The sequence below is a fragment of the Panthera uncia genome, chromosome D2 (genome assembly GCF_023721935.1).
Source record: "Panthera uncia isolate 11264 chromosome D2, Puncia_PCG_1.0, whole genome shotgun sequence".
In the NCBI taxonomy this organism is placed as follows: Eukaryota; Metazoa; Chordata; class Mammalia; order Carnivora; family Felidae; genus Panthera; species Panthera uncia.
Genome location: NC_064818.1, coordinates 55,236,785 through 55,264,093, shown reverse-complemented (window position 1 = coordinate 55,264,093; position 27,309 = coordinate 55,236,785). Strand labels below are relative to the sequence as shown.

The 27,309-nt window shown below is 36.6% G+C and overlaps 1 protein-coding gene across 16 annotated transcripts in view; it reads right to left on the bottom strand.

Moving 5' to 3' along the window:
* The window catches only part of R3HCC1L (R3H domain and coiled-coil containing 1 like), a 95,157-nt gene that overhangs the window by 13,613 nt on the left and 54,235 nt on the right, over positions 1-27,309 (bottom strand). For 14 of the 16 annotated variants that reach the window (XM_049645548.1, XM_049645537.1, XM_049645536.1 and 11 more), the window contains 2 exons: positions 18,432-20,254; positions 2,544-2,719 (listed from right to left, as the gene is read on the bottom strand). In XM_049645548.1, the coding sequence (XP_049501505.1) occupies positions 2,544-2,719; positions 18,432-20,240 (1,985 nt within the window). In that variant the 5' untranslated portion in view covers positions 20,241-20,254. The other 2 variants (XM_049645541.1, XM_049645550.1) reach the window with 2 other exon arrangements.

The window sequence follows — 27,309 nt, the reverse complement described above, 5'->3', positions numbered from 1 at the left end:
AGCATCGGACAACGGACTTAGTTCATTTTTAATTCTCAGGATTAGAATGTTAAAGTATAATCCTTGTTGGTATTGACTTCTTCAAGATCCTAAAGATCTTTTTCTTAATAACTTTCTTTCTGGATTGTTTCTTTATTCCTGAAACTTATTTTCTTCTTATAAGCTAAAGATACAGAGGTACACTTCTGATTCTTTTACCTTACCCTATATATGTATAAACTATATACATAACTAGAGTTAGTGCAACTGTTTTCAAACCCACTTATATCAGTTTTTATTTATATTTTCACTACATAATTTAATAAAATTTAAACAACGAAATATGAGTGTCAAAAAGAAGAATTGTTGTGTCTATAAAAACTTAACTGAATGCTTTGGAAGACTAGAGAATGGTGAAGTCACTAAAAAAATCCAAGAACAATTACCAATTACGCTTGGGCAAACAGCTATAAAAGACAAACATTTTAACCTATTAGGAATATGCACTCAGATGACTCTAAAGGTACATTAAAGTTCTTGTTCTACTTCAGTTGATATATTATGAGATAACATTTAGGAACTCTTTTATCAATAGACCAATAACTTAAAAGAAATAAAAGGCTTTGGCACCACATCAAAGACTGGCAAGTGTTTATATGTGTTGTTAAAATAAACTAGTTGAGACATATAACAATCATTTTTTACCATTCTCCACTTGACTATTTCTATCTCAGTGGTCAGAATAACCTCAAATCAATAATTTAATTTATAGTGCTGCTGAATTGTTAGGGCCCTTGGTGCTTAGAAGAAGAAAATGCATATCCTTTCAGGAGAAATCCTCTTCTTCTACTGTAGACTCCAATTCCCATAAATAAAATTCCAGGGAAAAGAGTTGGCTCACAGTAAGAAAATTAACTAAGCCTCCAAAAAAGCCAAGGCACTACAAGTGAGAATTTGCAGAAGCAGAACTAAAAAGACATCGGGTAAAGGAATTACCAGACACAGACCACAGGTTTATGTTTAATATACTTGAAGAAATTTTTTTAAATCTTGAAAATATTTTAGAATAAAAGAAACTAAAAAATGACCATGCAGATTTTAAAGAGAAATGGATAATTTTGAAAAAAAGAAAAACATAAAATGAAATTTAAACATTCAATGGACAGAATTAACAGAAAATTAAACACAGCTAAAGAAAAAATTAGTGAACTGGAAATAAGAGCTAAAGAAACTACTTAGAATATAACAGAGACAAACATGGAAAACATAAAGGAGGTAACATGAGGATTAAATGAGAAGGTCGAATATATATTTTCTTGGCATCTTAGAGAAAGTAAAAGAGAGACTGGCACAGAGGCCATTATCTCTATCTGAAGAGATAATGTGGGTGTTCTCCAAAACCAATGAAAAATACTTACTGATTTAAGAAGCTCAAATAATCTCAAGAATTAAAAACAAAAAAAACAAAAGAACAAAAAAACCAACCCAACCAAACAAAAAAGCAAAGCCCCATCACACTACAACGCACAATACCAAAGACAAAGAGAAATCCCTACGAGCATCCAAAGAGAAAAGACAGATTACATTCAGAAGCAACAGTTGTGAACTTTTAGCTGGCTTCTTATTCTCCACAGAGAAAGACGGGAAACAGTAGAATAAATCTACATGTTTCTGAGAGAAAAATGACTGTCAACCTAAAATTCTACACCTAGCAAAAATGTCTGAAAATTGAAGTTGAAACAATGCCATTAAAAAACAACAAAAAATCCAACTGAGTTTGTTAACAGCAATTTGTTACTAAATTAAATACTAAGGAAATATGTTCCGTGCAGGAAGAAAAATATTTAAGATGGAAGATATACGAGATGCAAGACGTATAGATAAAGAACACAGAATGTGGATAAATCTGAATGCTAAATATATAAAATAGTAACATCAAATGGAGTTTAAAAATAAAATTAAGAGAATAGTCACAACAGCATATTAGTTGGGGGTGGCGAAAGGGAGGAAATAGAATTGGGAAATGGAGTTAAAAGCTCTTATCATGTTTGGAAAGAGTGTAAAAATATTAACTTTAGCCACTGATAGGTTAAGCATGCATTTTGTAATTTCTAAAGTAACCACCAAAGAATAGAAACAAAGTATCATTTCCAAACAAAACAGAATGAGAAAAAAATACCTCATCAATCCAAAAGAAGGCAAGAAAGAAGAAAAAAAGATGAAACATGTAAACACAAAAAAAGATGGCAGGCATACATCCAAATATATCAATAGTTATAATAAATATAAATGGACTAAATGCACCATGAAGATGTTCAGAAGTCATCACTGAGGACATTCTTAAATGCTAACATGGGGTCTAGAACGACTTTGGCATTTTTAAAGAACTCAGAAGACTGGCTTGATACAGAAGATTTCTAACCAACTTGATAAAGACAATAAACAAAACTGATGCTAAAGTAAACAACAAGTAATGCAAACTAAAGAGATGATTTTTCAGAAGACATTTTAAGAAAACTTCATCCCACCTTCCCAAACATGCCCAACCATTCGCAAGTACTTACTGATAACTGCAGAAAACCCGCAGGAGGTCTTCAGTACGAAATTCTTGGGGGAAGTCATAAATTTCTATGACATGTGGAAATTCACAATCACTGAGGTCAATATCAGAAACTTCATGGTTGTAATAATCAAATCTAGGTTCCTGGATGCTTTCTCTATTCTTCATATTCCCTGATAACTAGGGAAGAAGCAGCATATAAGTAGCTGTTACATCAAGCTAGAACATTATAAAATATACTATCATATATAAATACTCCTCCTTGTCTCCATATTCCAATTCTTTAACCTTTAGCACGGTCTCTGCACTAATGCTGTTCACGAATACAATAATGGCCAGGGGTCTATCATCCAGTTTATATTAATGTGTGGAATATTTTAAAACATGCTGAAATTCCAACAAAGATAGGCAATACATGAAGCTTCACTTGCATCTATCAACCAGAGTGTGAGAAAATGTAGAATGATTAATGTGGTGAGTTACAAATGGTACATCTTGGAAAACGAATTTCAGAAAATAGCTGAAGAGATGAATTAATAACATTTGTTTTATCTGGGCTTATTGATCAGGCTCATCTCATAGTTTCTTTTATGGAAGTGAACAAAACAAAACAGAAATTTTAAAAAATGAAAACATTTTGTTAGTCCACCTTTTGCTGAATGTAGCCTACAAAGGAAATTTGTTAAGACAAATGTTAAGTGGTAGAATTATAGGGTCTCTAGCACGATGAATTCCCACATAGCAGATTAGTACAAAAATTTAACAGTAATGGAAAATACTTAAAATTCTACTATCCCATAAGAAAACCGAAGGCTATTATCTACTGCACACCAGAGGCAGAAGGGAAGGGGGGAAAATGTAAAGTGGCAGCAAAGCTGTAACAGTCATTTTGTCATTCACCTGTTACAAAACCTAGTTGCTAGTACTGACCACCCAAAGCCTTCAGACCTGAGGGTGTCTTCTCTCTGTTAATCAAAAGTCCAACTAGATCCCTTCAAAGCCTTTCCTTCATTTATACTGCGCCTCACTGCCCATCAAATGAGGAAATGAGAACTTGCAATGCCAAGGACACCTCTCCTTTCCTTGCAGAAATGAAAAAAGACTCAAGAATTTTATTTGGGAGGGAGGAGAGACGGAAGGTGACTTAGGTAAAATCAACAAAAATATGTATTGTTGTGCCTCTAGTTCCTTTTCTCCATGAAGCTTTAGTTTCACTAAAAAAACAAAACAAAAAACAAAAAAACAAAAAAACTAGGAATAACAACAGCACCTATACCTCACAGATAGATGTGTGGATCAAATGAGATGATTTGTAAGTGCTCAGCACACTAAGCATAATACTTATATGATACCTAAGTATTCAATGAATTCAACCTACTTATGCAAATTTTAACTAAGTGCTGAATCTATTACACGATAAGCACCATGTTACTTCCACTCTGTTTAGGATACAGAAAGCAAGAAGAGAATATTCCTTCCACCATAACAATGAGAAAAAGATTAAGTAATCTATAAAATCATAACTATTCTTGAATTCACCAGACAGCTGAGTATGCAAGACAACCAAAAATACCCAGAAAGCCACAGAGTAACAAGTTCCTCCAAAGAAAAACAGGACACAGAAACCGTTTTGCCTCTGGCACAGCATGGAAAGAAGTGGGCACCAAGAAATCAGCTGAACTTAAAAATCTTCAAAGCCTAAAGTGGGCTGGTCTATCATTTTAAAATAACTCAGAGCCCCAGACACCAGGAAGGTCTGCAAACATTTCCAAGTCCATCCTTATGCCAGTGCCACCCTGTCTTGATTACTGTAGTTTTATAATAGGTCTTTGAAATCAGAAAGTTTGAGTGTTCCTATTTTGTCCTTCCTTTTCAAAATCATTTTGGCTATTCTGGGTCCCTTGGATTTCCATATAAATTTGAAGATCAGCTTGTCAATTTCTGCCAAAAGAAAGAAAAAAAAAAAGGACAGCTGGGATTTGTTGAATATGTAGGTCAATTTGAGAAGTACCTCAACAATATTAAGAAAAGATGAATATGGGATACTTTCCATTTATTCAGACCTTCCAACAGTGTTTTGTAGTTTTTGGAATACATGTCTTATATACTTCTTTTGTTAAATTTATTCTTAAATAGTATTTAAATGCAATTAAAAATGGAATTTTCTTAGTTTCATTTTTGGATTTCTGGCATTGACTTTTTGAGTTACTTAGCAAAAAACAAAATCACTGCATGGCTGTGCATTTATAAACTGGGGCTATATAATGCGTTGTGAGAGGTAAATAATGCATGACTACAAAACACCCAGGAATTATAAATTCTAAGAAATGATTACAAAGAGGAAGGAAAAGAGGCAAGATGGTCTAGCAGGAACATCTGATTATGGTCCTTTGCTCTAACCTAGTCAGCAAAATTGAACTATACACTTATATCCCATTTCTGAGGTAACTATTAACTGTTTTGGCTTCTGGGACTGGTTAAATGCAAAGTGTTAGTAATAGCAAAACATACGATTCTTATTCTGTATTTTGTAATAATAGATCTAAAGCCTACAAGTTATATACTCCTGACTAGTTTTTCCTATCAGACACCACTGTTATCAGGGATTCCTGACTTTGCCAAAGAGAAGGAAGAACTTAATTTCATTTCCCCATGGTACTGACACTGGTGAGATCTACTGGTAACACATATTTTGAGGGGGTATGGTGGTCGGTAGGAGGTCATAATGTTAACAGCACTTTCTTTCTTGAGTATCTCAGCAAAACAGGATAGGGAGACGTGACAGAGTACAAGAGAGAGGAATATGTTTCAACGAAGAAGGAAACGTCTAAGGGAGAACAATATGGAATGAAATGAGGATCAGAGCAAGACTGTGAAGGGAAGTGAGGGGATTAGACAAGGCGATATAGACAGCTTTAAGGAAAGGCTCTAAAATTTCATGCATGAATTATGTAGATACATCCGCAGAAGACCCACACTGTCCAACACAGTAGCTGCCAGCCACACGTAGCCACTGAGTGCTTGAAAACTGTGGCTACTCCAAACTGGATGGGTTTTACGTATAAAATATACATCAAATTTCAAAGACTTAATACAAAAAAGTAAAATATCCCATTAATAATTTCTTATATTGATGACGTGTTGACATGATATCCCTGATTAAAAACATATTATTAATTTCAACTCTTTCTTTTTACTTTTCTGCACGTGACTACTAGAAAATTTTTAATTATAGTAAGGTTCATATTTATAGCTTACGTCATATTTCTATTATAGACAAGTGAAACATTTACTCTAAGAGTCACGTGTACTGAAGCAATACCAACTATACTGTCAATGTGAAGCCTTCATATTGTAAAACCTGCATATATATTTTTTTCTTTTTGATGGCTATGTAAACTTTGATAGAGCAACAATAGAAAGAAGAGGTTTTGAATTTGATGCATTCTGATCTATTAGACCAACGGAGAGTTTGCAAACAGCTCAGAGCAAACAATTTTGAGTTATGAATCACAAACATTTTAGGATTTTTACCAGTGGTCTGTCTTGTTTATTTATAAAGCATAACATAAATCTGAGTTATTCCTTCATATGCATAACCAGCTTCCACAAAACCATTCAGCTAAATTAAAATTATCTTCCTCAAAGTGAGGGTTTTAAGACTCTTATTGCCTAGCAGTCCAGTCTTGAAAACAGGTCTATAAAATAGTACCTGACCGGCTATGACTTAGTTGCCCTGGTATCTATCTGTAGAGAAAAAGGGTGAGGAGAGTAGAAGGTCAATTAGGCATGGATCACTGAGCTTTTTATTTTTTGTTGTTTTTTGTTTGATCCTTGGTTCTTCAATATACAAAAAGAAAAACAAAAAGTTCTAAAGTCACAAGCCAACTACTTGTGACAAAAAAATAAAAATATGCTACGTTATTTTGGAATTCATATTTATATCTGTCAGATGAGCATGTCAGACAGGCTATTATCATCCTGATTACAAAGAGGGAGGACTGCATCACAGAGAGACTAAAGGATATCCCTAAGATTACAAATCAAATTACTGACAGAGTTTGAGTCATAACTCACGTCTCCTGACTGGTAGCATAGTATTCCTTCCATAACATGGTGAAAAGGTCTTACAGTGAACACAATCAGAAACAGTGTTGTATTCGTGTTCAGGATAATGAATTCTGTCTGATTAAGCATTTGTGGATATAAGCTATTCTGAGAAGAAGGAAGGGAAGGGTGAAAGGGAAAAGGAAGGAGTGAGGAAGGGAGGATCAATGACAAAGCTGAAAATTCAGGGTTGATTTTTCTTTTCTTTCTCTTTAAAAAGTAGATTTATTTATTTTGAGAGAGATAGGGACAGCACAAGTGGGGGAGGGTCAGAGAGAGAGGAGAAAGAGAATCCCAAGCAGGCTCCACACTCCCAGCACAGAGACTGACATGGGGCTTGAACCCAGGAAACTGTGAGATCGTGACCTGAGCTGAAACCCAGGCGCCCCCAGGGTGGATTTTTCTAGTGGTATATTCTAGATAGCATACAGAGCATAGATTAAACTTTCCAAAACACTGCTTTCATCATGCCATTCCTTTGATCAAAACTCTTCAGTGGCTGTACTTAAAGCTCCCATAATTTGGCCCCAACCTACCTGTGGTAGGCTGGATAATGTCCTCTCAAGGACATCCGTGTCCTAATTCCCTTAACTTGTGATTATGATACATGCCAAAGGAGAATTAAGGCAGCAGAGAGAATTAAGGTTGTTAATCAGATGACTTTAAATTAGGGAGATTATCTTGGATTATCTGGGTGGACCGAGTTATAATCACAGGGGTCCTTAAAAAGCAGGAAGAGCCCAGAGAAGAGACAGTGAGTCAGAGAGATGAGATATTAGAAAGACTCAACTGACCTTTGCTGGCTTTAAATGTGGGCCAAAGAATGTGGGCAGCCTCCAGAAGTTAAAAAAGGCAAGAGAACAGGTACTCCCCTATGGCCTCTGGAAAGGAATACAACCCTGCCAACACCTTAATTAATTAGCCCAGGGAGACCCACTTTGGACTTCCAACGTCCAGAACTGTAAGATAATAGATTTGTGTTGTTTTAAGATACTAGTTTGTGCTGGGGCACCTGAGTGGCTCAGTCGGTTAAGCGACCAACTCTTGATTTTGGCTCAGGTCATGATCTCAAGGTTTGGAATTTAGTTTGTGAGTTCGAGCCCAGTGAGGAGGAGCCTTATAAGATCCTCTGTCTCCCTCTCTCTGCCCCTCCTGTGCGCACACATGCACGTGCAAACTCTCTCTCTCAAAAGTACATAAATGTTAAAAAAAAGACACTAGTTTGTGGTAATTTATTACAGCAATAGTAAACTAATACACAATCTAATATGCTACATTCCAACCAAAGAGTAATACTCACTATGCCTAAACAGATCTTACTTCCTCCTGTCTATTGCTTTGGTCATATTATTTTGCAAGTGCTGGCTGACATGTGTTGGTCTGCATGTCTCAAAATATGACACCCTTCTCCAAGAACCTACTCAAATACCACCTCTTCTATGATTCCTCCCCTACACATCCGAAAGCATGTATAACCTGCCCCTTCCTCTACATTTCTACAGCATTTCTCTCCGCTGCACTACTTCTGTAATACTTGTTACATGACACTTTATGTTACAGCTGGACCTGCCTCTTCCTCCAAACTTACCCTGACCACCTAACTGCCCCTCCAACAAACATTTAATGAATGTTTAAACATACATTAGAAAAAGAACTTCAAATTCAATATGTAATAAAATTTTAAGATGAATAAAGTGTTATCAGAAGGTAGAAGAGAACTTTGCTAACTCTTCTTCACTGCCCAAGTAATTAAAACACGGACAAGGCAGACAAAGTTGCCATCAGTATAAGTGTGCAAAGGCACACAAGGAGTGTAGTATTCACCAAACAGTCCTGTGTGGGTACAATGAATAATGTCAGGACTTGGGGGGCGTGTTATGGGCTTAACTGTCTTGCCCAAATTCATATGTTAAAGTGCTAACAACTAGACCCTTAGAATAGGACTGTATTTGGAGATAAGGCTTTTAGAGGTTAACAAAGTTAAAGTAACGTCATTAGGGTGGGCTCTAAAATAAGTGGTGTCTTTGTAAGAGGGACAGTGGTCACAGACACAGAAGGAAGACCATGTGAAGACACAGGGACAAGAAGGCCAGCTACAGACCAAGGAGAGGCCTCAGAAGAAACTAACCCTGCTGACACCTTCATCTGTACCATTAACCCCTAGCATTGCACAGGTTATTACTATGCTACAGGTGGTTTAGGGCACTGGAGTATGGCAGCCTTGGCCAACTACTACACGGTATAAGGCTGGAGAGAAAGGCTGGAGTTCCAGTTGCCTCATCAACATCTGGATTCTATAGTCCAACTATAAGGGACATATCATATTTATCCTGATAGTCCCCTATTGCACATATTATCATGCACAAACTTGGCATTCAATAAGTATTTGTGGAACGAATAAAATGCACATGCCTCAAGTTAATTACTTTGTCCAAATGCATGATTAACAGGACTAACTCTATACAGAACCCTCACCAATAAGGATTTGATTTACGCAACATATATTTTTTAAAGGATTCTGGATGGCATTCTGAAATTTGAAAAAAAAATTGACACTCTTTTCTTTCCCTTTACCAATAAATTTTAATTTCTCTGCTTACATAAATTACGCAGAAAATCCAAATAAATAAATTATAGGGGCGCCTGGGTGGTGCAGTCGGTTAAGTGACCAACTTCAGCTCAAGTCATGATCTCACAGTTTGTGGGTTTGAGGGAACCCCTCATCAGGCTCTGTGCTGACAGCTGGGAGCCTGAAGCCTGCTTCAGACCCTGTGTCTCCTCTCTCTGCTCCTCTCTTGGCTCATGCTCTGTCTCTCAAAAATGAAGAAATATTAAAAAAAAAAAAAAAGAAAAGAAATAAAAAGAAATAAATGAAAATAAATTATAAAAGAAAAATTTCAAAACAGATCATCTCAACTTCTGATAGTGACAAATTCAGCACCGAAGTATGGGAACATTCTATATTTTTTACAGGCTATTTTCACATCCTAGAATGCCTGGTCTGTTTTGGGTCCTTCCTCTCCTTTAAGACCTAGCTTCAATCTTTATCTCCTCTTAAAGCTTTCCTTATTGACTCCAGTTTAGTGGTCTCTCCCTTCCCTATACTACTACGTTGTAACACTTGGCAGTTGGATACACAGTAAAAGCTTGGTTTGCGAGCATAATTTGTTCCGGAAACATGCTTATAATCCAAAGCACTTATATATCAAAGCAAATTTCAAGAACAAATGGCTTGATTGTGATCATGTGATGTTCGGCATCACATACTACTCGTACTGCAAGACATCGCTCGTTTTATCAAGTTAAAATTTATTAGAAATGTTTGCTCATCTTGTGGAACACTCACAGAACAAGTTACTCACAATCCAAGGTTTTACTATATACCACATTTCATCAATTCTAAGACACCTATTTTTTTCACTCTTTAACACTTCTGACATCAGGATGCATCTTATAATCATGCATACTGTAGAAAATGCTTGCCTGCATATGCAAAAGCATCAAAGTACCAGTACCAAAACCAGCAGAAAGGGTGGTCAGTAGTGTGGAAGAAAATCTGGATATAAGAAGTGCTCTAAATAAATGCAAACAAGGCTTAAGAATCCAGCAACAAGGGGCGCCTGGGTGGCTCAGTCGGTTAAGCGTCCGACTTCAGCTCAGGTCACGATCTCGCGGTCTGTGAGTTCGAGCCCCGCGTCGGGCTCTGGGCTGATGGCTCAGAGCCTGGAGGCTGCTTCGGATTCTGTGTCTCCCTCTCTCTCTGGCCCTCCTCCGTTCATGCTCTGTCTCTCTCTGTCTCAAAAATAAATAAACGTTAAAAAAAAAAATAAAAAAAAAAAAAAGAAAGAATCCAGCAACAATGATTTTTGCTTCTTTTATGTACTTTTAAGAAATGTTGCACCATCAAAGTTCTTGATGGCACAGAACATGATACAGGATGGAAAGGCGTCCTATCAATGACTGAATCAAGGAATCATTACAAAGAGTTGCACTATAAACATGAGTTTTAGGAAAACTTTAGCCAATTTCTTTCACCTACATTCTCTTTATGTAAGAAATGATATAGGATAAAAATTTGCATCTAATTAAGTCTAACAGAGTTCTTTGTAAAATAAAAATTCTAAAGGGTAAGGGTTCTGTGAAAGTTTAGTGATACATAAAATGATGACGTATTTCACAATCGATGCCTTTTTCAAATCAATGAAGAGAGACAGTGCAAGTGGGGGAGAGGGAGAGAGAGAATCCCAAGTAGTGCTGTCAGCGCAGAGCGTGACAAGGGGCTCGAATCTACCAACTGTGAGATCATGACCTGAGCTGAAGTCCAGAGTTAGATGCCTAACCGACTGAGCCACCCAGGTGCCTTTAGAATTGACTGCATGGATTAATTCTGTAAATAATGTAATCACGTTATACAACCAACTTGTGGTAAAGTCTTTGTTGTCCTTGTCCCTGTAACTTGATACCCCATATTTAAATTTGTTACAGATATAACTATAGTTTAAGGTGGTTTATTGTGTTTAATTAAAAGTACCCACAGCTCTGTGCTGAGAGTGTGGAGCCTGCTTGGGATTCTCTCTCTCTCTCCCTCTCTGCCCCTCCCCCACTTACTCTCTTAAAATAAATAAAAAAACTTAAAAAAAAAAAAAAAGAATTAATCCACATAGTCAATTCTCAATTACATAGGTTAGGTTATTCAAGTTCTTTGTTTTTGTTTTTCTCTTCCACTTATATCTTGTGGCTACTTAACTGCTTCTAATTCACTTTCTGTTGAACAAAATCAATTTAAAATGTCATTATTTACTATAAACCTTGATAAATTAAAAGATTTGGCTGGAGAATAGGCTTAAGCTATAAACAAAAAGTAAGATTTTGAATTATCTGGATCTAATTCTATTTAAGGTATTCTAGGATCACAGAAAACAGAGTAATAGCCAAGAAATTTTTCATGGTGCTCTATAGTACTATGAATAAACCAAAAGCTAGAATTAAAATGTTTTACTCATCTGACTTATCTTTGGAAAACAGGGAAATAACACTATTTATTCAAAAAAATAAAAAGTATTTCAAGTTTTTTCAAATTTCTCATGACCCAAGTTCAAAAACGTCCATGAGGAGTTTCCTAAAAAGATACTACCATTATAGTATTATAGCATAAATATTTATATGCTATGCTGTATAAATTACAGCTTCTAGCCCTCTTTTATACTATTTTGGGCTTGAGTTCTTTTCAATAGAAGGATAAATTTAGACTTTTAAACTCTAACATTTTACACAGTAAGTATAAGAATAGATAATGTCTCCGATGAAATTCCATACCCGCAAATAAGACTTCTAATGTATCTAGGCTGTGCCCCTACTGACTTACCAAGAAACCAAAGCCATAAAGGCAAACTTTGGCTTCATTAAATTTCTAACAAGAATGGCTCAAATGTCCTCCCCATCTAAGGTGCCATCTAAAGACTTCTCTAGAATAGGTGTTAAGTAATATCTCAATACCTCTGATTATCATCGGTGGGAGAAAGCCATGTCCATAGCTTTGGATTAAGGCATAATTAAAGAGAAGAAAGGGAGGAAGTGAACAAGGAAGCAGAAAAGGAAAAGGGCAAAAGGAAATAAGAAAAAAGCTACCGTAATGAGACATGTATAGTGCCCTAGCAATTGGTTCAGATGATCGTTTACTGACCTCAGGGCCAGAGGGTAAATCTGAGAACTCTAGTTCCCTACCACAGATGGTGATGTAGGACATAGGAATATATGGGCAGAAACCAAGTGAACATCCTGAACCAATATGGGCCTGGTTCCTGTTCTGATAGTACAGAGGTTAACATGGCAGACTGATGTTGGAGCTCTTAAGAAGACGCTATACAGTCCCCTGAAAACATTAAATTTATAGTCAAGGGAAACACTGAGAAGGTAGGGAGACATCTGTATCTCCTCCTTTTCCCAGCATCACTGAAATGACTAGATTGAGAGATGTCACTGATGAACTAGAATAATCTAAGACCAGACTACCCAGGAATAGGAAACTGCTAGAGGTTTGAACCTTCCCAAACTACCTGTGACAGCTAACCTCAGTGACAATGGCTGTCCACAAGACCCAGGAAAAATTGTAAAATAGATAAAGTTAGCATTTATTGCCATTCCACTTGTTGTTTGATTTCTCTAGTCCCTGACCTACTTTTCCTTATGTTCCCTTTAGCTACCTAAGATCCTACATCATACCCATACCAATTCTCCCAAATAAAATGTTTTCTTTGCTTATTACTTTAGAGAGTATTAGTCCTGGCTTATCTGTCCCTACCAGGTAATACATATGTACTTCTGACCTTCAAACTTCAGACTCAGAACCACTGCTTTAAGAAATGAGTCAGTCTTGTTCTGGGCAGGCAATATAATAGTATGACCCATCATCTGAAGGATCAGAAGCACAGTGTTTGTGCATTAAGCCTAGTATCCAGTATGCCTGGGCATCCTCTTGGCTTTTCCTCAACAATCTCAGTTTTTGGTCAATTCATACAAAAGATCTTCTGCACAGGTTGCTGACTAGCACTTAAATTCCCTCTGTCCCAAATCTAGGCATTATTGCAAATTTATACCTCCCTACACCCCAACCCCAAATTCATAACAAAACAGTCTGAATTTAAATATATTTTGACTGCTGGCTACTCACTTCAGCAGCCAGGCCTATAGATGGGTCCCTTTTTTCCTCTAGCACTCCTTCCCAAAGCCCAGCAACAGAGTATCTAGCATGCCTTACAAGCAATTTTTGATACAAATGATTATATTAAATCAAAGCATAGATGAGTTTAATTCTCCTAAAAGTATGTTTCTATCCTTAACCAAACTTTTAACACAAATAAATTTTCAATTTTGGAATACAGTTATTAAGTGTTTCTTTTCACTCTAGTTCTCTTTGCCAACCCTACCATTTCCCCTCCCTGCTATCGTCGCTCAACAGGGAATGAACTAAATGGAACAAACATTAGGAGGAGTCGTATCACTATTCCTACCCCATCTGCCCCAACTATACCCCACATATGGCATCTCATGGAGCTCACTAACATGAAAGCACTGCCAAGGACAGAGTAGGGCACACCAGGAATCTCTGAAGCTTCAGACAAGAATCCCTCCTTGTACTGACAACAGAGGCCTAGAACCGTTTACCTCTCATTAGTTTTGAAAAAGCATCGGGAATTAAAATGCTGTTGATGTGAATGCAGATTCAGAGGAAAAAAATACTATGCAACAAACCCAATGGAGCTCAGAAGGGAGATTTTTCATTTTAGGAGTTGTTTGGTTTAGAAAAAAACTGTTAGCAATGGTATCGTCTTAATGTCCCCTCTTTCTGTATGAACCAGAGATCTAGTCATCATCCACTAGTGGACTGAACAATAAACGGAATATATAATTCAACCAGATTATTCACTGGATGTCCCAAGTGCCTGCATTAGAAAATACAGCATCTGGAATCCTCACTTAGGCAGTCAAGAACATGTTAATTCAGACGTTTTATTTTTTTTAATGTTCATTTATTTACTTTGAGAGAGAAAGAGAGTATGAGCACAAGCCAGGGAGAGGCAGAGAGAGAATCCCAAGGAGGCTCTGTGCTGTTAGCACAGAGCTTGATGCAGGGCCCAATCTCATAGACCATGAGATCATGACCTGAGCTGGATTCAAGAGTCGGATGCTTAACCAACTGAGCCACCCAAGTGCCCCTAATTCAGACGTTTTAATAAAAATATTAAACATAAGTCTGTCAAAATGATTTGCAACTAATAATAAAAGATACTGTGAAAATAAAAACTAAAATAGTGAGGAACTATAAAGTATATGGGAACCTTGTACTTTTTTCACTCCATTTTTTTCTGAAAACCTAAAACTGCTCAAAAAAAGAGAGTCTATCAATTTTAAAAAAATAGAAAAATATAAATTAGGAACATAAGAACAATCTCTGAAGTGGGGCTTCAAATCTTGTTTAATTCTATGGCTTCAGCCACATGAACCAGTGTCAACCAGGTTAGCCCTCAAGGGTCTAATCCTTTGTTGAAGCCACTGTCTAGATCACCCATCAGACAATCAATTTAGGACATCTCTTATATGGGTGTTTTATATTAATTATTCTTTAGATTATTATGTGATAATCACATGGTTAAATGCTGTCTCTCCAAATATAAGAAACTTCAGATAAAGCTGAGAAAAAAGCTGGCATGTAACCCAGTGCCTTTAAAATGGTAGTGACAATTATATCTAGCTATTTACAACCTATAGTTTATCAAACTCTAGGTACTTAAACTTTGCATTTAACTGCAAAGTGATGAACTACCAACTATTAATGAAGTCCCTAGGGGGTGGAATATGAAGGACTTTCCTCCCTTTGTACTTCATATAATTTGCTTTTAGTGGTTGGATTATGAATTTTTCCTTTCGCTTTTAGGTTCCCTACTTAAACACAGACCGCATCTTTGCAAAAGTCTATAGAGAGAAGGAGTGTATAAACGTGAGTCTACACACAAAAGAAGATAGTCTGGGAATGGGTGGTGTCCCTTTACTCTTCTTTTTTCCATGGTTATATATTGTTAGTAGCCTTCTGTAACAAAAGGAGACTCCTACCTAAACCAAGGCCAGAAATGACCAGTGTCAAATTAAGGCCAGAAATGGCCAGTGAAGGGACCAGATGCCACAGTCTACCAATATCTATATTATGTTGCTGGGTTAACCCTCCTACGAAACAACAGATCTGCAGATCAGTACGGGAGGCAGCAGGAGCTATGAAAGTTTTATCCAGACAACAGTAATTCTTGTGTTCTTATACCAAGATCTCAAAGGGTTAAAAGAAGTCATCCCAACATTTTTTTAAAAATCAATTACCAATGTAAATTTCTGAGCATTCCAAACCATGATCTTTAGAGACTCATCAAGAATTGTAGTTCCAGGAGTTCAGTAATGACCCATCTATGCTTTCTACCCACTCAGGCAGTTTTAGAAGTTCAAACGTCACAGGAAACTGCTTCACATGCCAATGGCTGTCACACCCTGCTCTACAGCATACCTCCCTGACTATTAGAAGTATTAGACATACCTCCATGTGTAGCCACTGTCAACAAAGAAACAGGCCCACTGGGAAAAGAGCCAAAAATTATTGGTTGGAAAGTTTTCAAGAGACAGACACTCTGATTTGACCTTTAATAAAGTATGTTTAGAGCAATATAAATAATAAATTAAGAGTAATCGTCACTAAAAGGCTATTAACATTATTGAATTTGTGACATCTTTTAATAACATTATTATTACATCTCCTAAAACTCAAAACACAGGAGATCATAGTTTGGAGTTGGATCTGCTACCAGCATTCTCAATCTACCTCCTTCCTTCTTGCTCTCATCAACCCGTATCCCTCAACGCAGACCTCACTCCCTACCAAACACCGACCCAGTGTGTGATATCCAAACACAACACCCAGGCACTGGCTGTCCAGCTTAAAACACTACATACTCCTTTCTCTAGCCATTCCAAGCTTTAGGTCATACAAGTATCGTCTTTGGCTATATTACGATGCTCCTCAAAACACTGAGTGGTTGCCTACTTTCTTCTGCACCTATTCCAAACAGTGTTAAGATCTGAAAAACAGACTTGCACACCTGAACCCTCTTGCCCCATTATAAAAGCTGTATCCCTAAGCTACCATACAGAATCCAAGTTCCAGCAGCAATCAAGTTTTGAAAGCCCCTGGTGTCCACCCTAAAAAAGCACAGAGCTCCAACTCTGCCCTATCATCTACATCCATTCAATAAATATTTATTTACTGAGCCTCATTATGTGTAAAGGGCTCTTGCCATACCTTTCTTTTGTAGGAAGCTATTCCTTCTCTCCTGTGCACATGTGTGCTCTCTGCTCCCTCAGATAATCTCTTTGAACATGGAGACCTTCCAATGCTTGAATCCTTTTTGTTTTTATTTTTATTTATTTATTTTGAGAAAGAGAGAGAGAGCACAAGAAGTGGAGGGGCAGAGAGAGAGAGACGGAGAGAGAGAGAGAGAGAGAGAGAGAGAGAGAGAGAGAAAGAGAGAATCCCAAGGAGGCTCCACACTGTCAGTGAGGAGCCCAATGTGGGGCTCAAACACACAAACTGTGAGATCATGACTTGAGCTGAAATCAAGAGTCAGATGCTTAACCAACTGAGCCCCACAGGAGCCCCCAGTGCTTGGATCCTTAATAACTTCTCTATATTCCACCTCACTTCCCACATTACTAGTATTTATTAACCAAATTTGTGTCTAAAACTTCTGTTTTTCTTCTAGTTATGTGTGGACAGCCATCTCTAGTTATCACACTCACATTCTGATAAACATTCAAGTGTATGTTACTACCTTTTCAGCAATGGTTCTCACTTTGTATGCATCAGAGTCACCTGAAAAACACAAATATACACACTACTGGGCTAAATAAAGAGTTTACATTTCTAACAAGTTCCAGGTGATACTCGTACTTTGGGAAGCCCTGCCTTTGAGAATCTGATGAAAAACTGCACATACATATAAAATTTTGTATGCAATTTCAAGGGGTTCATGGATGCCACTTGTAGTTATTTTCTGTTCTGTATTTCTTTCTAAGGAATATTTAGGACATAGTGCTTCCTGACTTGACCATAAGAAGTGCTACCTGTGGTACATGTGCACATGCAAACACCTAAGAATGAAGAGGAACTGCTTGGTATTGGAAAGTCAGCTCTGTCCAATGGGCTACACCCTCTTCATTCTCACATGTGTCTTCACATGCATGGGACCGTTTTTCTGTACTTAGGGTTTAATTCTGAGAAACAAAAGAACCAATCACTTCATATTTAAAAGGTTCTCTGGAATCAAACAAAACTATGTTATAGGTAACAACATGGTCTGGTAGAAAGAACATGAACATTGGATTAAGAGAGAACTAAATGGAAACCCTGATTCTGCCTTTCCTAAAGGTCTGACCACTAAGCTTCAATTTCCTCATTTATAAAATTGGTGATTTCATTGGGAAATTATTTTTTCTCCTTCCAGACACCCCTATAAGGAATGAAAGGGGAAGTGGTTTTACTATTTAACACCAATGATTCTTATTTATGGCAAGGAATTTAAATACTGCGTAGAGTGAATGTTAGGGAAATAAAAAGATGAAACTAAATAATTTCTAAAATGACTTCTAATCCAACATGTTGTATTTATGAACTCTTGACTAGCCAGCATGTCATTATTTACTCATACTTTACATGTACTCAACAATCATTTATTCTGTAACTCAGCATAAACTACTTAAGAAACGATCATACCTTTCCTTATTTTACCCTTCCCTTCTCTACTTCCTTCCCTCCAGTGTCTGACAACATCCCAACATTTCCTAGAAAAATACGATAAATGTGAATAATAAATTACTCTCCTCCCCTCAGATAGGCCTGGGTAAAATACATCTTGTCAATGCAGAAAATCCCTTTTGAAGAAGTCTCCCTCTTTATTTCCTCAACAGACAGTCAGAATCCGTTAAACTCATCTTTAATCTATTCAGTAAGATCTCTCACAACTTAGTTATAATAGATATTCAATTTGGTATGTTTTACTTTGTAAAGATCTATCAGACATTCTTTTCTCAATCTACAGTCCTATTTGTTTATTGCAGGAACCCTTACATTGAATGTAACATGAGTGAATGTATGAATGTGCACAAATGTCCATCAAAATTACCCCCCCAAACACCAGGCTCTATGAATCTATAAATTATGTAAGCATCGAGTAACTTCCACTGAACAGACCTCTTGTAGAAGACGTGGATCCAAGCAGTCACCATCATCATTAAACAGAGACTCCCAGCTGTCCTCAGTAGCAGTACTTCCCTCCACATGAGACGTTTCCGTTGCTTTCGGTTCCATAGATGTTTCCATAGATACAGATTCCATATCAGGAAAGGATACACCAAATTCTATATTCTCTGAGTTATCTTCCTCTTTTGTTTCGAACTCTTCGGCAGTTTTTAGTTCATGCAATGCCTCTGTTATATCACCCGTACAATCTAGATCAATGCCCAAGGCACTGTCTGAAAGTACTTTTGTCCCATTTAACATACTGAGTTCACAGTCCAAAAAAGTGCTACAATTACTACCAGCAATCTTCTTTATAGGTAAGGAGGAAGCACAATCTGACAAGCTCTCTATCAACTTTCCTGTTGACTCTGTGAAACTAGATGAAATACTCTCAGCATAAATATCTGAGCAAGCAGTCAGGCTGCTGAAATTTTCTATGTCATTCCCACTCCCAGCTACATGAAGAGGGGCTGTATCTGCACTCATTTCTAAATATTTTGAGAAACTATTTGTGTGGCTACAGGCCTCACCAGCTGTTCTAACTGCAGCTACACAAGGGCTGCCCACAGTTATCTGATCAGACAGGACATCTGTAATGTCCATCTTACATGCCTTATGGGTAATGTCACCTACACTCTTCAGCCCATTATCTATATCTGTTTCATGAGTAAGGAGAGCTGTATCAGAAGGTTCATACATTATACACAAGTCATCAGCAGTACTGTCATTCTTCTCATACTCTCTAATCAGTGTTGGATCAAAAATGCCATTCATACTCTCTAATTTGCTGACTATGGTCATTTTATGAGAGATGTGACCCAAGGTCTCAGGAATGGAATCTATACCTCTCTGAGCCAAGATGATATCTGTACTGTTGGCTGTATCACCAACATTCTCAGCTTCAAAGTCTACACAAGTTTGATCAGTGACACCATCCGCACTTCCAGGAACAGAAATGGCAGTGATGCCTCCATTGCCGAGAGTCAACATTCCACACGATGTTTGCATACTTTCTGGTACAGTTTCAGAATCAGAACTTAGTTTTATTGGCACAGTCTTACTCTCAGGTTTCAATACAGAATTAAAAACTCCAGGAAACTGGGATAGTATCTCCACCACCTTGACATCAGTTTCAATTCTGTTTTCCAAATCTCTGCCTTTGAACGTTTTGCCACTTACTTTGTGCCTACTGAAATCACAGAATTCCGTATTTTGGAATGGTTTGTTTAGAACCTGGGCCTCACCCACTTCTGAACAAGACTGAGATAGAAGCAACTTCCCAGGTCCTATCACATTTGTGGTTTCGACCTCCAAACACTCCACCTTCTTTGGTTTAACGTGTCTTTGTAAAGGTGCACTAGGTAGCATCGCAGGATTTGGGACACTTTGCTGATGTCCTTGGGATAACGCTTCTTTAGATTCTGTGGGTCCCCTCCTAACACAAACCCTATCTTTCTTTCTTTCTTGAAGGCATGTGTCTTTTCTTAATTTTGTTGAAAACTTCTTTCCTTCCCTATGGTTGTGTTCCTTATCATCAGGATTAATGCTTAGTGTCTGAGTCTCAGATTTGCCTCTAAAGATCTCCTTTTGGAAGAGACCATCTTCTTTTTGTTCTTCTTTCACCACAGAGTTAGGTGGACCACAGCTTTTTTCTTCATCACCTGACTTAAGCAGCACTATACCCCTTCGAGCTTTCGGTATATAAAGTGCCATGTCAGGCCTTCTGGCTCGAACTCTGCATCTCTCTGCTGCTTGCTGCATGGCACCACCTCAATCTGCAAGAAGACAGAATAAATCAATTACCAAAAATGAAGTACAACATGCTGAACCAAGAGATTCTTTAAAGACTAGGTAGAGGGCCTACTAACCCATCCTATAGAAACCCTCAAGTTAAAACAAAGTAAAACCTGCCATAAAATAATTAATGTAATAAGTTATGCCACTAAGGAAAGTAAATTCCAAAATAACTCATGAGCTCATGAATTTTATTCATGTAACTCTCTTTCTTCATATGCCCCAAACCCTTTACTTCTACATCTGAAGTCCTCTCTACTTTTTTAACAAGTAGCCCTGACTTGGCTAAATTAAAAGATTATCAGAAAAGTGACTGCCAGCTATTAAGTACTCATGAAACACTACTATCTCCCTATTCCTGGGGCTCAGAATTTACACTGAAGAGTATATTCAAGGAGGACCTCTAAAAACACATTTGTTTAACATAAATGTATCCACATAAATATGATTTTTAAAAGTAACTTGAATGGAGGCTAGAAAATGAGACAACTAATCCGGGACTAACTTCTAGAACCTGTTGCTCTTGAACTATGATTTTTGGGAGAATAGGTAGTGGGAAAAAGAACATCATTATTCTAATACTATTTAATCAAATGACCTGTCATAAATTTTTCTTCCAGCAGCAATAAAATGGGTCTGGACAGGATGAAGAAGACTGGAGACCAAGAAATGTGATGCGACAACTCACATTTAGTAACTTCTTGAGAAATTCACCACAATTGGCCAATGGAAATTAAAAAAAGGAAAAAACTTAACAAATGGTTAAATAAGGCTTTATCTACCTTCAACAAAATACAAGAAAATGAGCTAGATGACTTCATATTGAGTTTTTAATCTTCAAAATTATACCATGAAGTATTACTGTATCCATAGCAAAAAGAATAAGGAGGTCCATCACAAAGAAACACCCATATACACTCAGAAGCATTCACTGTTAAGATTTCACCACACACATTACAAAGAAAATAGATAATACTAGGGAAACTATTTCCAGGTCCCTCAATTCTCACCTGCTCCAGAATACCTTCTCAGTGAAGAAGCTCTGCTCTCATGGCACAGGCTGTTTTCTTTTCAGCCCAGGTATTTACCGTGGCCCTGAGCATCAAATGTTCCCATAAATCCTCTCATTCCTTTTCTCTTTTGAGGTCTTAATTATCATCTAACCTACAACTCATGGTAGATTTTCTTTCTAGCTTTCCAATTGTGGACGAATAGGCCCTTAACATTTAGACATGCCAGGATTTTTCAAAAATGCCTACTTTACAAAGACAGAAGTACTAACGTGTATTTCACTGGGAGCCCATAGACAGTGTATCTTGATCTCAGTTAACAAAGCATCTGACAATATATGTCATGATGAACTCTTACATTATAAGATGGAAAATGTGGGCTACTTAATAGAACTAGAAGGTGGACTTGCAGCAAAAAGTAGTAATAGGCAGAAATGAATTTAGAGAGGATTATTTAAAGATAATCTGTGTCCCCACAGGCCTTTGAAATTCAACATTTTAAACAATAATTTGAATATAAACAATAAACAATGAGTGCTTATCAAATCTGCAACTGATATAAAATCAGTATGGTTAATAAATGCCCAAAATGATAAAATTACAATTTAGTATCATTTCTCCAATCTGGAATGCTGTGCTGAAGTAATACGAATAAATACAAAGATCTGCTTTGACTAAAAAATCAAACACCACAGAACAACTGATTTGTGTGTAATTGCACAAAAAAAGAATTAAATTTCATCTGTAAAGTCAATAAACCTCAAAAGGTACTGATGTGGATGTTTACAAAAGCAACACAATCTTAGATTGTCCAGCTCAGAAAATATACCACACAAAATATGGTTAAAGGAATTAAAGGTTACTTCTTGGCTAAAGAGGTCTAACTGGAAACATCCAAACTACCTTTAAACCTGAAGAGCTGGTTGCTCTACAGAAGAGATAAATGTTCTCTTCTATGATTCTATGCTTCTCCAGAAGTCAGTACCAGAACCAATTGGTAGAAATTAAAGAAAAACAAAGTTTAGCTCCATATATAGAACTTTCCAACACTATTAATCAGGTAATGAGCTCTGTCTCTACAGTCTGGATGACTGACTGATACACTAGAGAAAGAATTTCTATCTGTAGGTAAGTCAGGATTTAAGTATTCTTCAGACTTGAAATTCTATGATTCTATTTTTCTCTTCCACAATAGATATGTATCAAAGGCTTCAAATTTAAAATTATTATGTGCTACTGCTAATGACTTTTAAAACATAATTTTCCTTTTTTAAGTTAATGCCCACATGTCATGATACGATTTCCTAAAGCTGAAAACAGTATAAGAAATTTATACCACCCACTTCTTACCGGAACACCAAACTCAATTAGGCTATGACCAGCAACGTGCTGGTAAATGTTTAGCAACCAGCTTTCCACTGTAATTCAGAGGACTGGTTGATATCTTCACTTGCATCAATGATGTCAACAATGTGAGTAACTTCTTTGCTGAAGTGAATAATCATTTCTGAAATGCAAAATATATTCTCAATTTTTGAGCTATGTACAATGTAATAGATAAAGACCTGACACTTTAAGTTTGCATTATTAGCATTTTCTCCATCACTTTACATATAGACAAGCAATAAACAATAAATCAAGCCCCGATTTATGGCATTTGCTTAACTCTGTGATGTAAATATTCCTACCGTAGCTAATTCCAAGCTATCGATGTAACTTCACTGAAAATGGAATTGGGGAAAGACACGCAGTAACACGCCATGATACAGTAGCTCAACCTAAAGGTTCGATATTCATAAATAACTTCAAGAACATAAATCATAGTAAAATAATTAGGAAGTGAATTTTAAATATTGATTACCTTTTTTAATGCCATTTATTTAATAATAAGCTATGTAATTTAATTCTTAATGATGGCTGTGTTACCAGTTTGCAAAATTACTAAAACTTTAACAATCAGCTCTCAGACCAGTAAGAGATTCTCCAATACACCACTGGCTAGAACAATTCTTTCATAATTTCTCACAGACATAGAAAAAAAGAGGAGCATCCCCATCTTGTGGACCTTTAAGATAATATCAAATCAGTTTAAAGCCCTGTTATGTTTTTTGTGAACTTTTTTTTGCAACTGTAGGCAAGAAAGGCCTTTAACAAGGGGAGAAGGGATGCCTGGCATACACAAGTTTTTAAATCTGTCTTAGATTAAAAAATTCCCACCCAGATATTTACTAATAGCACTTGATGTTTTCTTTCGCTCTTTAATATGGTTTTAACTTTTTTACAATGTTCTAAATGCTTTTTATTGGTCCAGGTTTCTTCTTAACAGGCAGGTTATTTGGGGTGTACTTTGCAATTTATTCTGGAATGGTCATCAGCATGCAATTATATTGTAGAAAATTATATTTTCTGAAGGAGATAAAAACTTAAGATTCCTTTATGATGGTGGGCAGTTAACTGCTAATATACACCTTTCAAATATTTTAGGCCAAATCATTTTTTTCTATCCTATACTTCTGAAGACTAGGATCATTTGTGAGAACCTGTCCAACTGCTTCTAAAGTTTCAAATATTTCTTGAGAGAAAATAATCAGTAACTTCCTCTAAGTACCTCTCTGTCCCATCTTCATGATAGGTAAACTAGCATAGAACAAATCAAGCTTTTACAATTTTTATAACAGAATTTTAATGCTGTTGGCCCACATTCGGTATATAAAACATATGGATCCTTCTTCAATCAACAATAGAGAATACTGGCACTTAAGGCACTCACTGGATAATTCAACCATGAACTGATTTGATCCAGTACTTACCAATGGCTCACTAGAGACAGAGGATATTTGAGAGAAACTGCCTAATGGGCATGTTAACTGTTCATTCTTCAAGAACAAATTAAGCACTACCACTTTGTTCATTAGAATGCATCATAACAACAGCATATATCTGGTCTTTTTACTTGGAAATAATTTCAAATTTACAGGTAAGTTACAAAAGCAAAAATACTACAAACAGCACCCTGCAATCCTTTACCCAGATTTATGTTATTTTTACTCCATTTGCTTTATCATTTGCAATCGTACACATTTCCACTCTTTACACACACACACACACACAAATATTTGTTCTAAACCTTTTGAGGGCAAATTACAGACATCATGGCCCTTTATCCCTAAATACTTCAGAGTATATTTCCTATAAATTGGCATATTTTCTTTGATAATTTTAATACAGTTATCATGTCAGCAAATTTAACATGGATACTTTTATCAAATCAAACATACATATCCCAATTTTGTCAGCTGACCCACTAAAGACCTTTTAGTATATTTCCGTCTCCAATACTGGATCCGGTTTACAATCAGGTACTGCATTTAGTTACGTCTCTTTAGCCTCCTACCTTCTAGAATGCTTTCACAGACTTTCATTGTCTTTTAGGACATTGACAATTTGGAACACTGTTCCTTCTCCCACCCTTTTTTTAACAGAACACCCCCCAGTTAGGGTTTATCTGGTGTTTCCTCATGATTGGATTGAGGTTATACATTCTCAGCCAGAATAGTACACAGATGGTCATGTGTCCTTCTCAGAGCCTCACATCTGGAGGCACATGATTCCCATCTGTCCTTCAATGGTGACTTTAGCTTTGAGTACCTGGTCAAGGTACTGTCCAATTTCTCTACTGTATAATTACTGTGTATTTTCTCCCTTGCAACTAAAAGCAGTCTGTGGAGTAACACTTCAAGAGCATACAAATATCCTACTCCTCATCAAAATTTCCCCTAGATTTAGCATCCACTAACAAGTCTAATCTGACCCAATCTTCAGTATAATGGTTGCAAAATGATCTTCCAACTCTGCAAGTTCCCTCACGTTTACCGGTAAATCCTCAGCATTTTTCTGAAAGCAAAAGTAAACTATGTATCTTCACTCACTACAAAAGCTAAGATTAGATTTTCTAAGTTAAAAATCTTGATTTTCACAGCTGGTGGATACAGGAAATGTCCACTTGCAAAACATTTTCTAACTTTTGCAAACCAAAGTTGAAAGTAATTACCATCTTATCCCATCTCCCATGTATAAAATAGAAGGGAAAACAGCATGTCTCTCAAAGTTACACAGTCCCTTTATCAGGTATAGCAAATATGTCCCTTTCTGCTCTTTTCCAGAAAACACAGAATTAAGTCTGGTGTACAAATACAATGAATGATTAATCCATCCCAGATGTCTGGTAACATTTATTTCTCTATCCCTTTTGGGATCTCAAAATCCTTTGTGAAGAAGGCAAGGCACAACTAATGTATGTTAATAAACAGGAAGAGGATCTTCTCTGTATCATTTCCATATCATTAATTTCTGCCTTCATCTCTCATCTCAATCTCTTCCTTCAATTTTCTTTAGGATAATGCCATTTTTCTTTGATTAACTTCCTGAGCTAGTGACTTAATTAGCTATATTCTAAAGTTTTTGTTGTTGCTGTTATTACTGTTGCATGACAAAAATTTTCAAGCATGTATTAGAAAATATTTATAATGACTCTCAAATACCCATTACTCAGCTTCAAATCAGAGCCACTGTTTCTTCATGTTATCTGTGCATATATTCCCACCCTCACTGGATTATTTTAAAGTCCCAAATATTATTTCATTCTATCCTTAAGTACCTCAGTATCTGTCTTTAGAAGACTGACTTCTTTTTTTTTTTAACAAAACCATACACACCTTAAAAAAAGAGAGAGAAATAATTCCTTAAATCATTATATATCCAGTGCTCAACTTCTGAGGCCAACTGTTTTTGTTTTTTGTTTTTTGTTTTTTTGAACACTTGATTTGTTAAAATCAGGATCCCAAAAGATCTACACACTGGTCTTTTAATTTATAGATGTTAATCAAACTGTTTATGTTTTCCTATCTTGCCATTCATTTGTTAAAGAAACTTGGTTATTTGTCCTATAGAATTTCTCACATTCTGTGGAGTTTGCTGACTGCATTCTTGTAGTATTGTCCAATAAACTCTTATAAATAAGTCTCTGTACTTCCTAAAAAGTGGTGATCTAGAGGCTTGATAGGATTTGGGTTTAATTTTTTTTATAGCAAGAATATGTCTAAATCCAACTATGCGCTTCCTATTACATCACATCAGAGAGCTATAATGTCTGATTGTCTCCTTTTTGTAATGTTAACAGTGATTACACACATACTCAAATGATAACCTTACTTATTGTTTGTCTGCTTAATTAATCATGGGTGTTACATGTGTGTGTGTTCATTAAATCATGTTTATTAAAGTATTGTTCAAATCATATCTTATTGTCTGTTTGCTTAATTAATCATTGGAGTGTATTTGTGAAATACCTATATTTGTGGAATTATTGGTTTGAGTCTGTATATTAATTTTTATACTTTTATATCACTTTTTGATGTTACCTGATACTTAAATTGAAAATTATTCTATTTTCCTGATAAACTGTTACTCTTAACCATTATGCAGCAATCTCTTCTCTTGCTGAATTTGGGGGCCGGGGTGCTAGAGTCTATGTTGTCTAAAAGTAATTTAACTATGGCAGCTTTCATTTCTTGTCCTTTTACTTTCAACTTATGTTACCATGCTTTAGATGCATCTCTTGCAAACAGCATACAACTGAACTGTGTATTCTTTACCTATTCTGTCAATGTCAGTCTTTTAACTGTCAAATTTAGTGCATTTATATTTATTACAATTATAGATATATCTGGAAGTACTTCTACCTTTTTATTTTGTGCTTCCTTTCCATTTATCCTACTTTTGTAGTTTTCTTATTTCCCTACTTTAAGATTGACCAAGGGGCGCCTGGATGGCGCAGTCGGTTAAGCGTCCGACTTCAGCCAGGTCACGATCTCGCGGTCCGTGAGTTCGAGCCCCGCGTCAGGCTCTGGGCTGATGGCTCGGAGCCTGGAGCCTGTTTCCGATTCTGTGTCTCCCTCTCTCTCTGCCCCTCCCCCGTTCATGCTCTGTCTCTCTCTGTCCCAAAAATAAAATAAACGTAAAAAAAA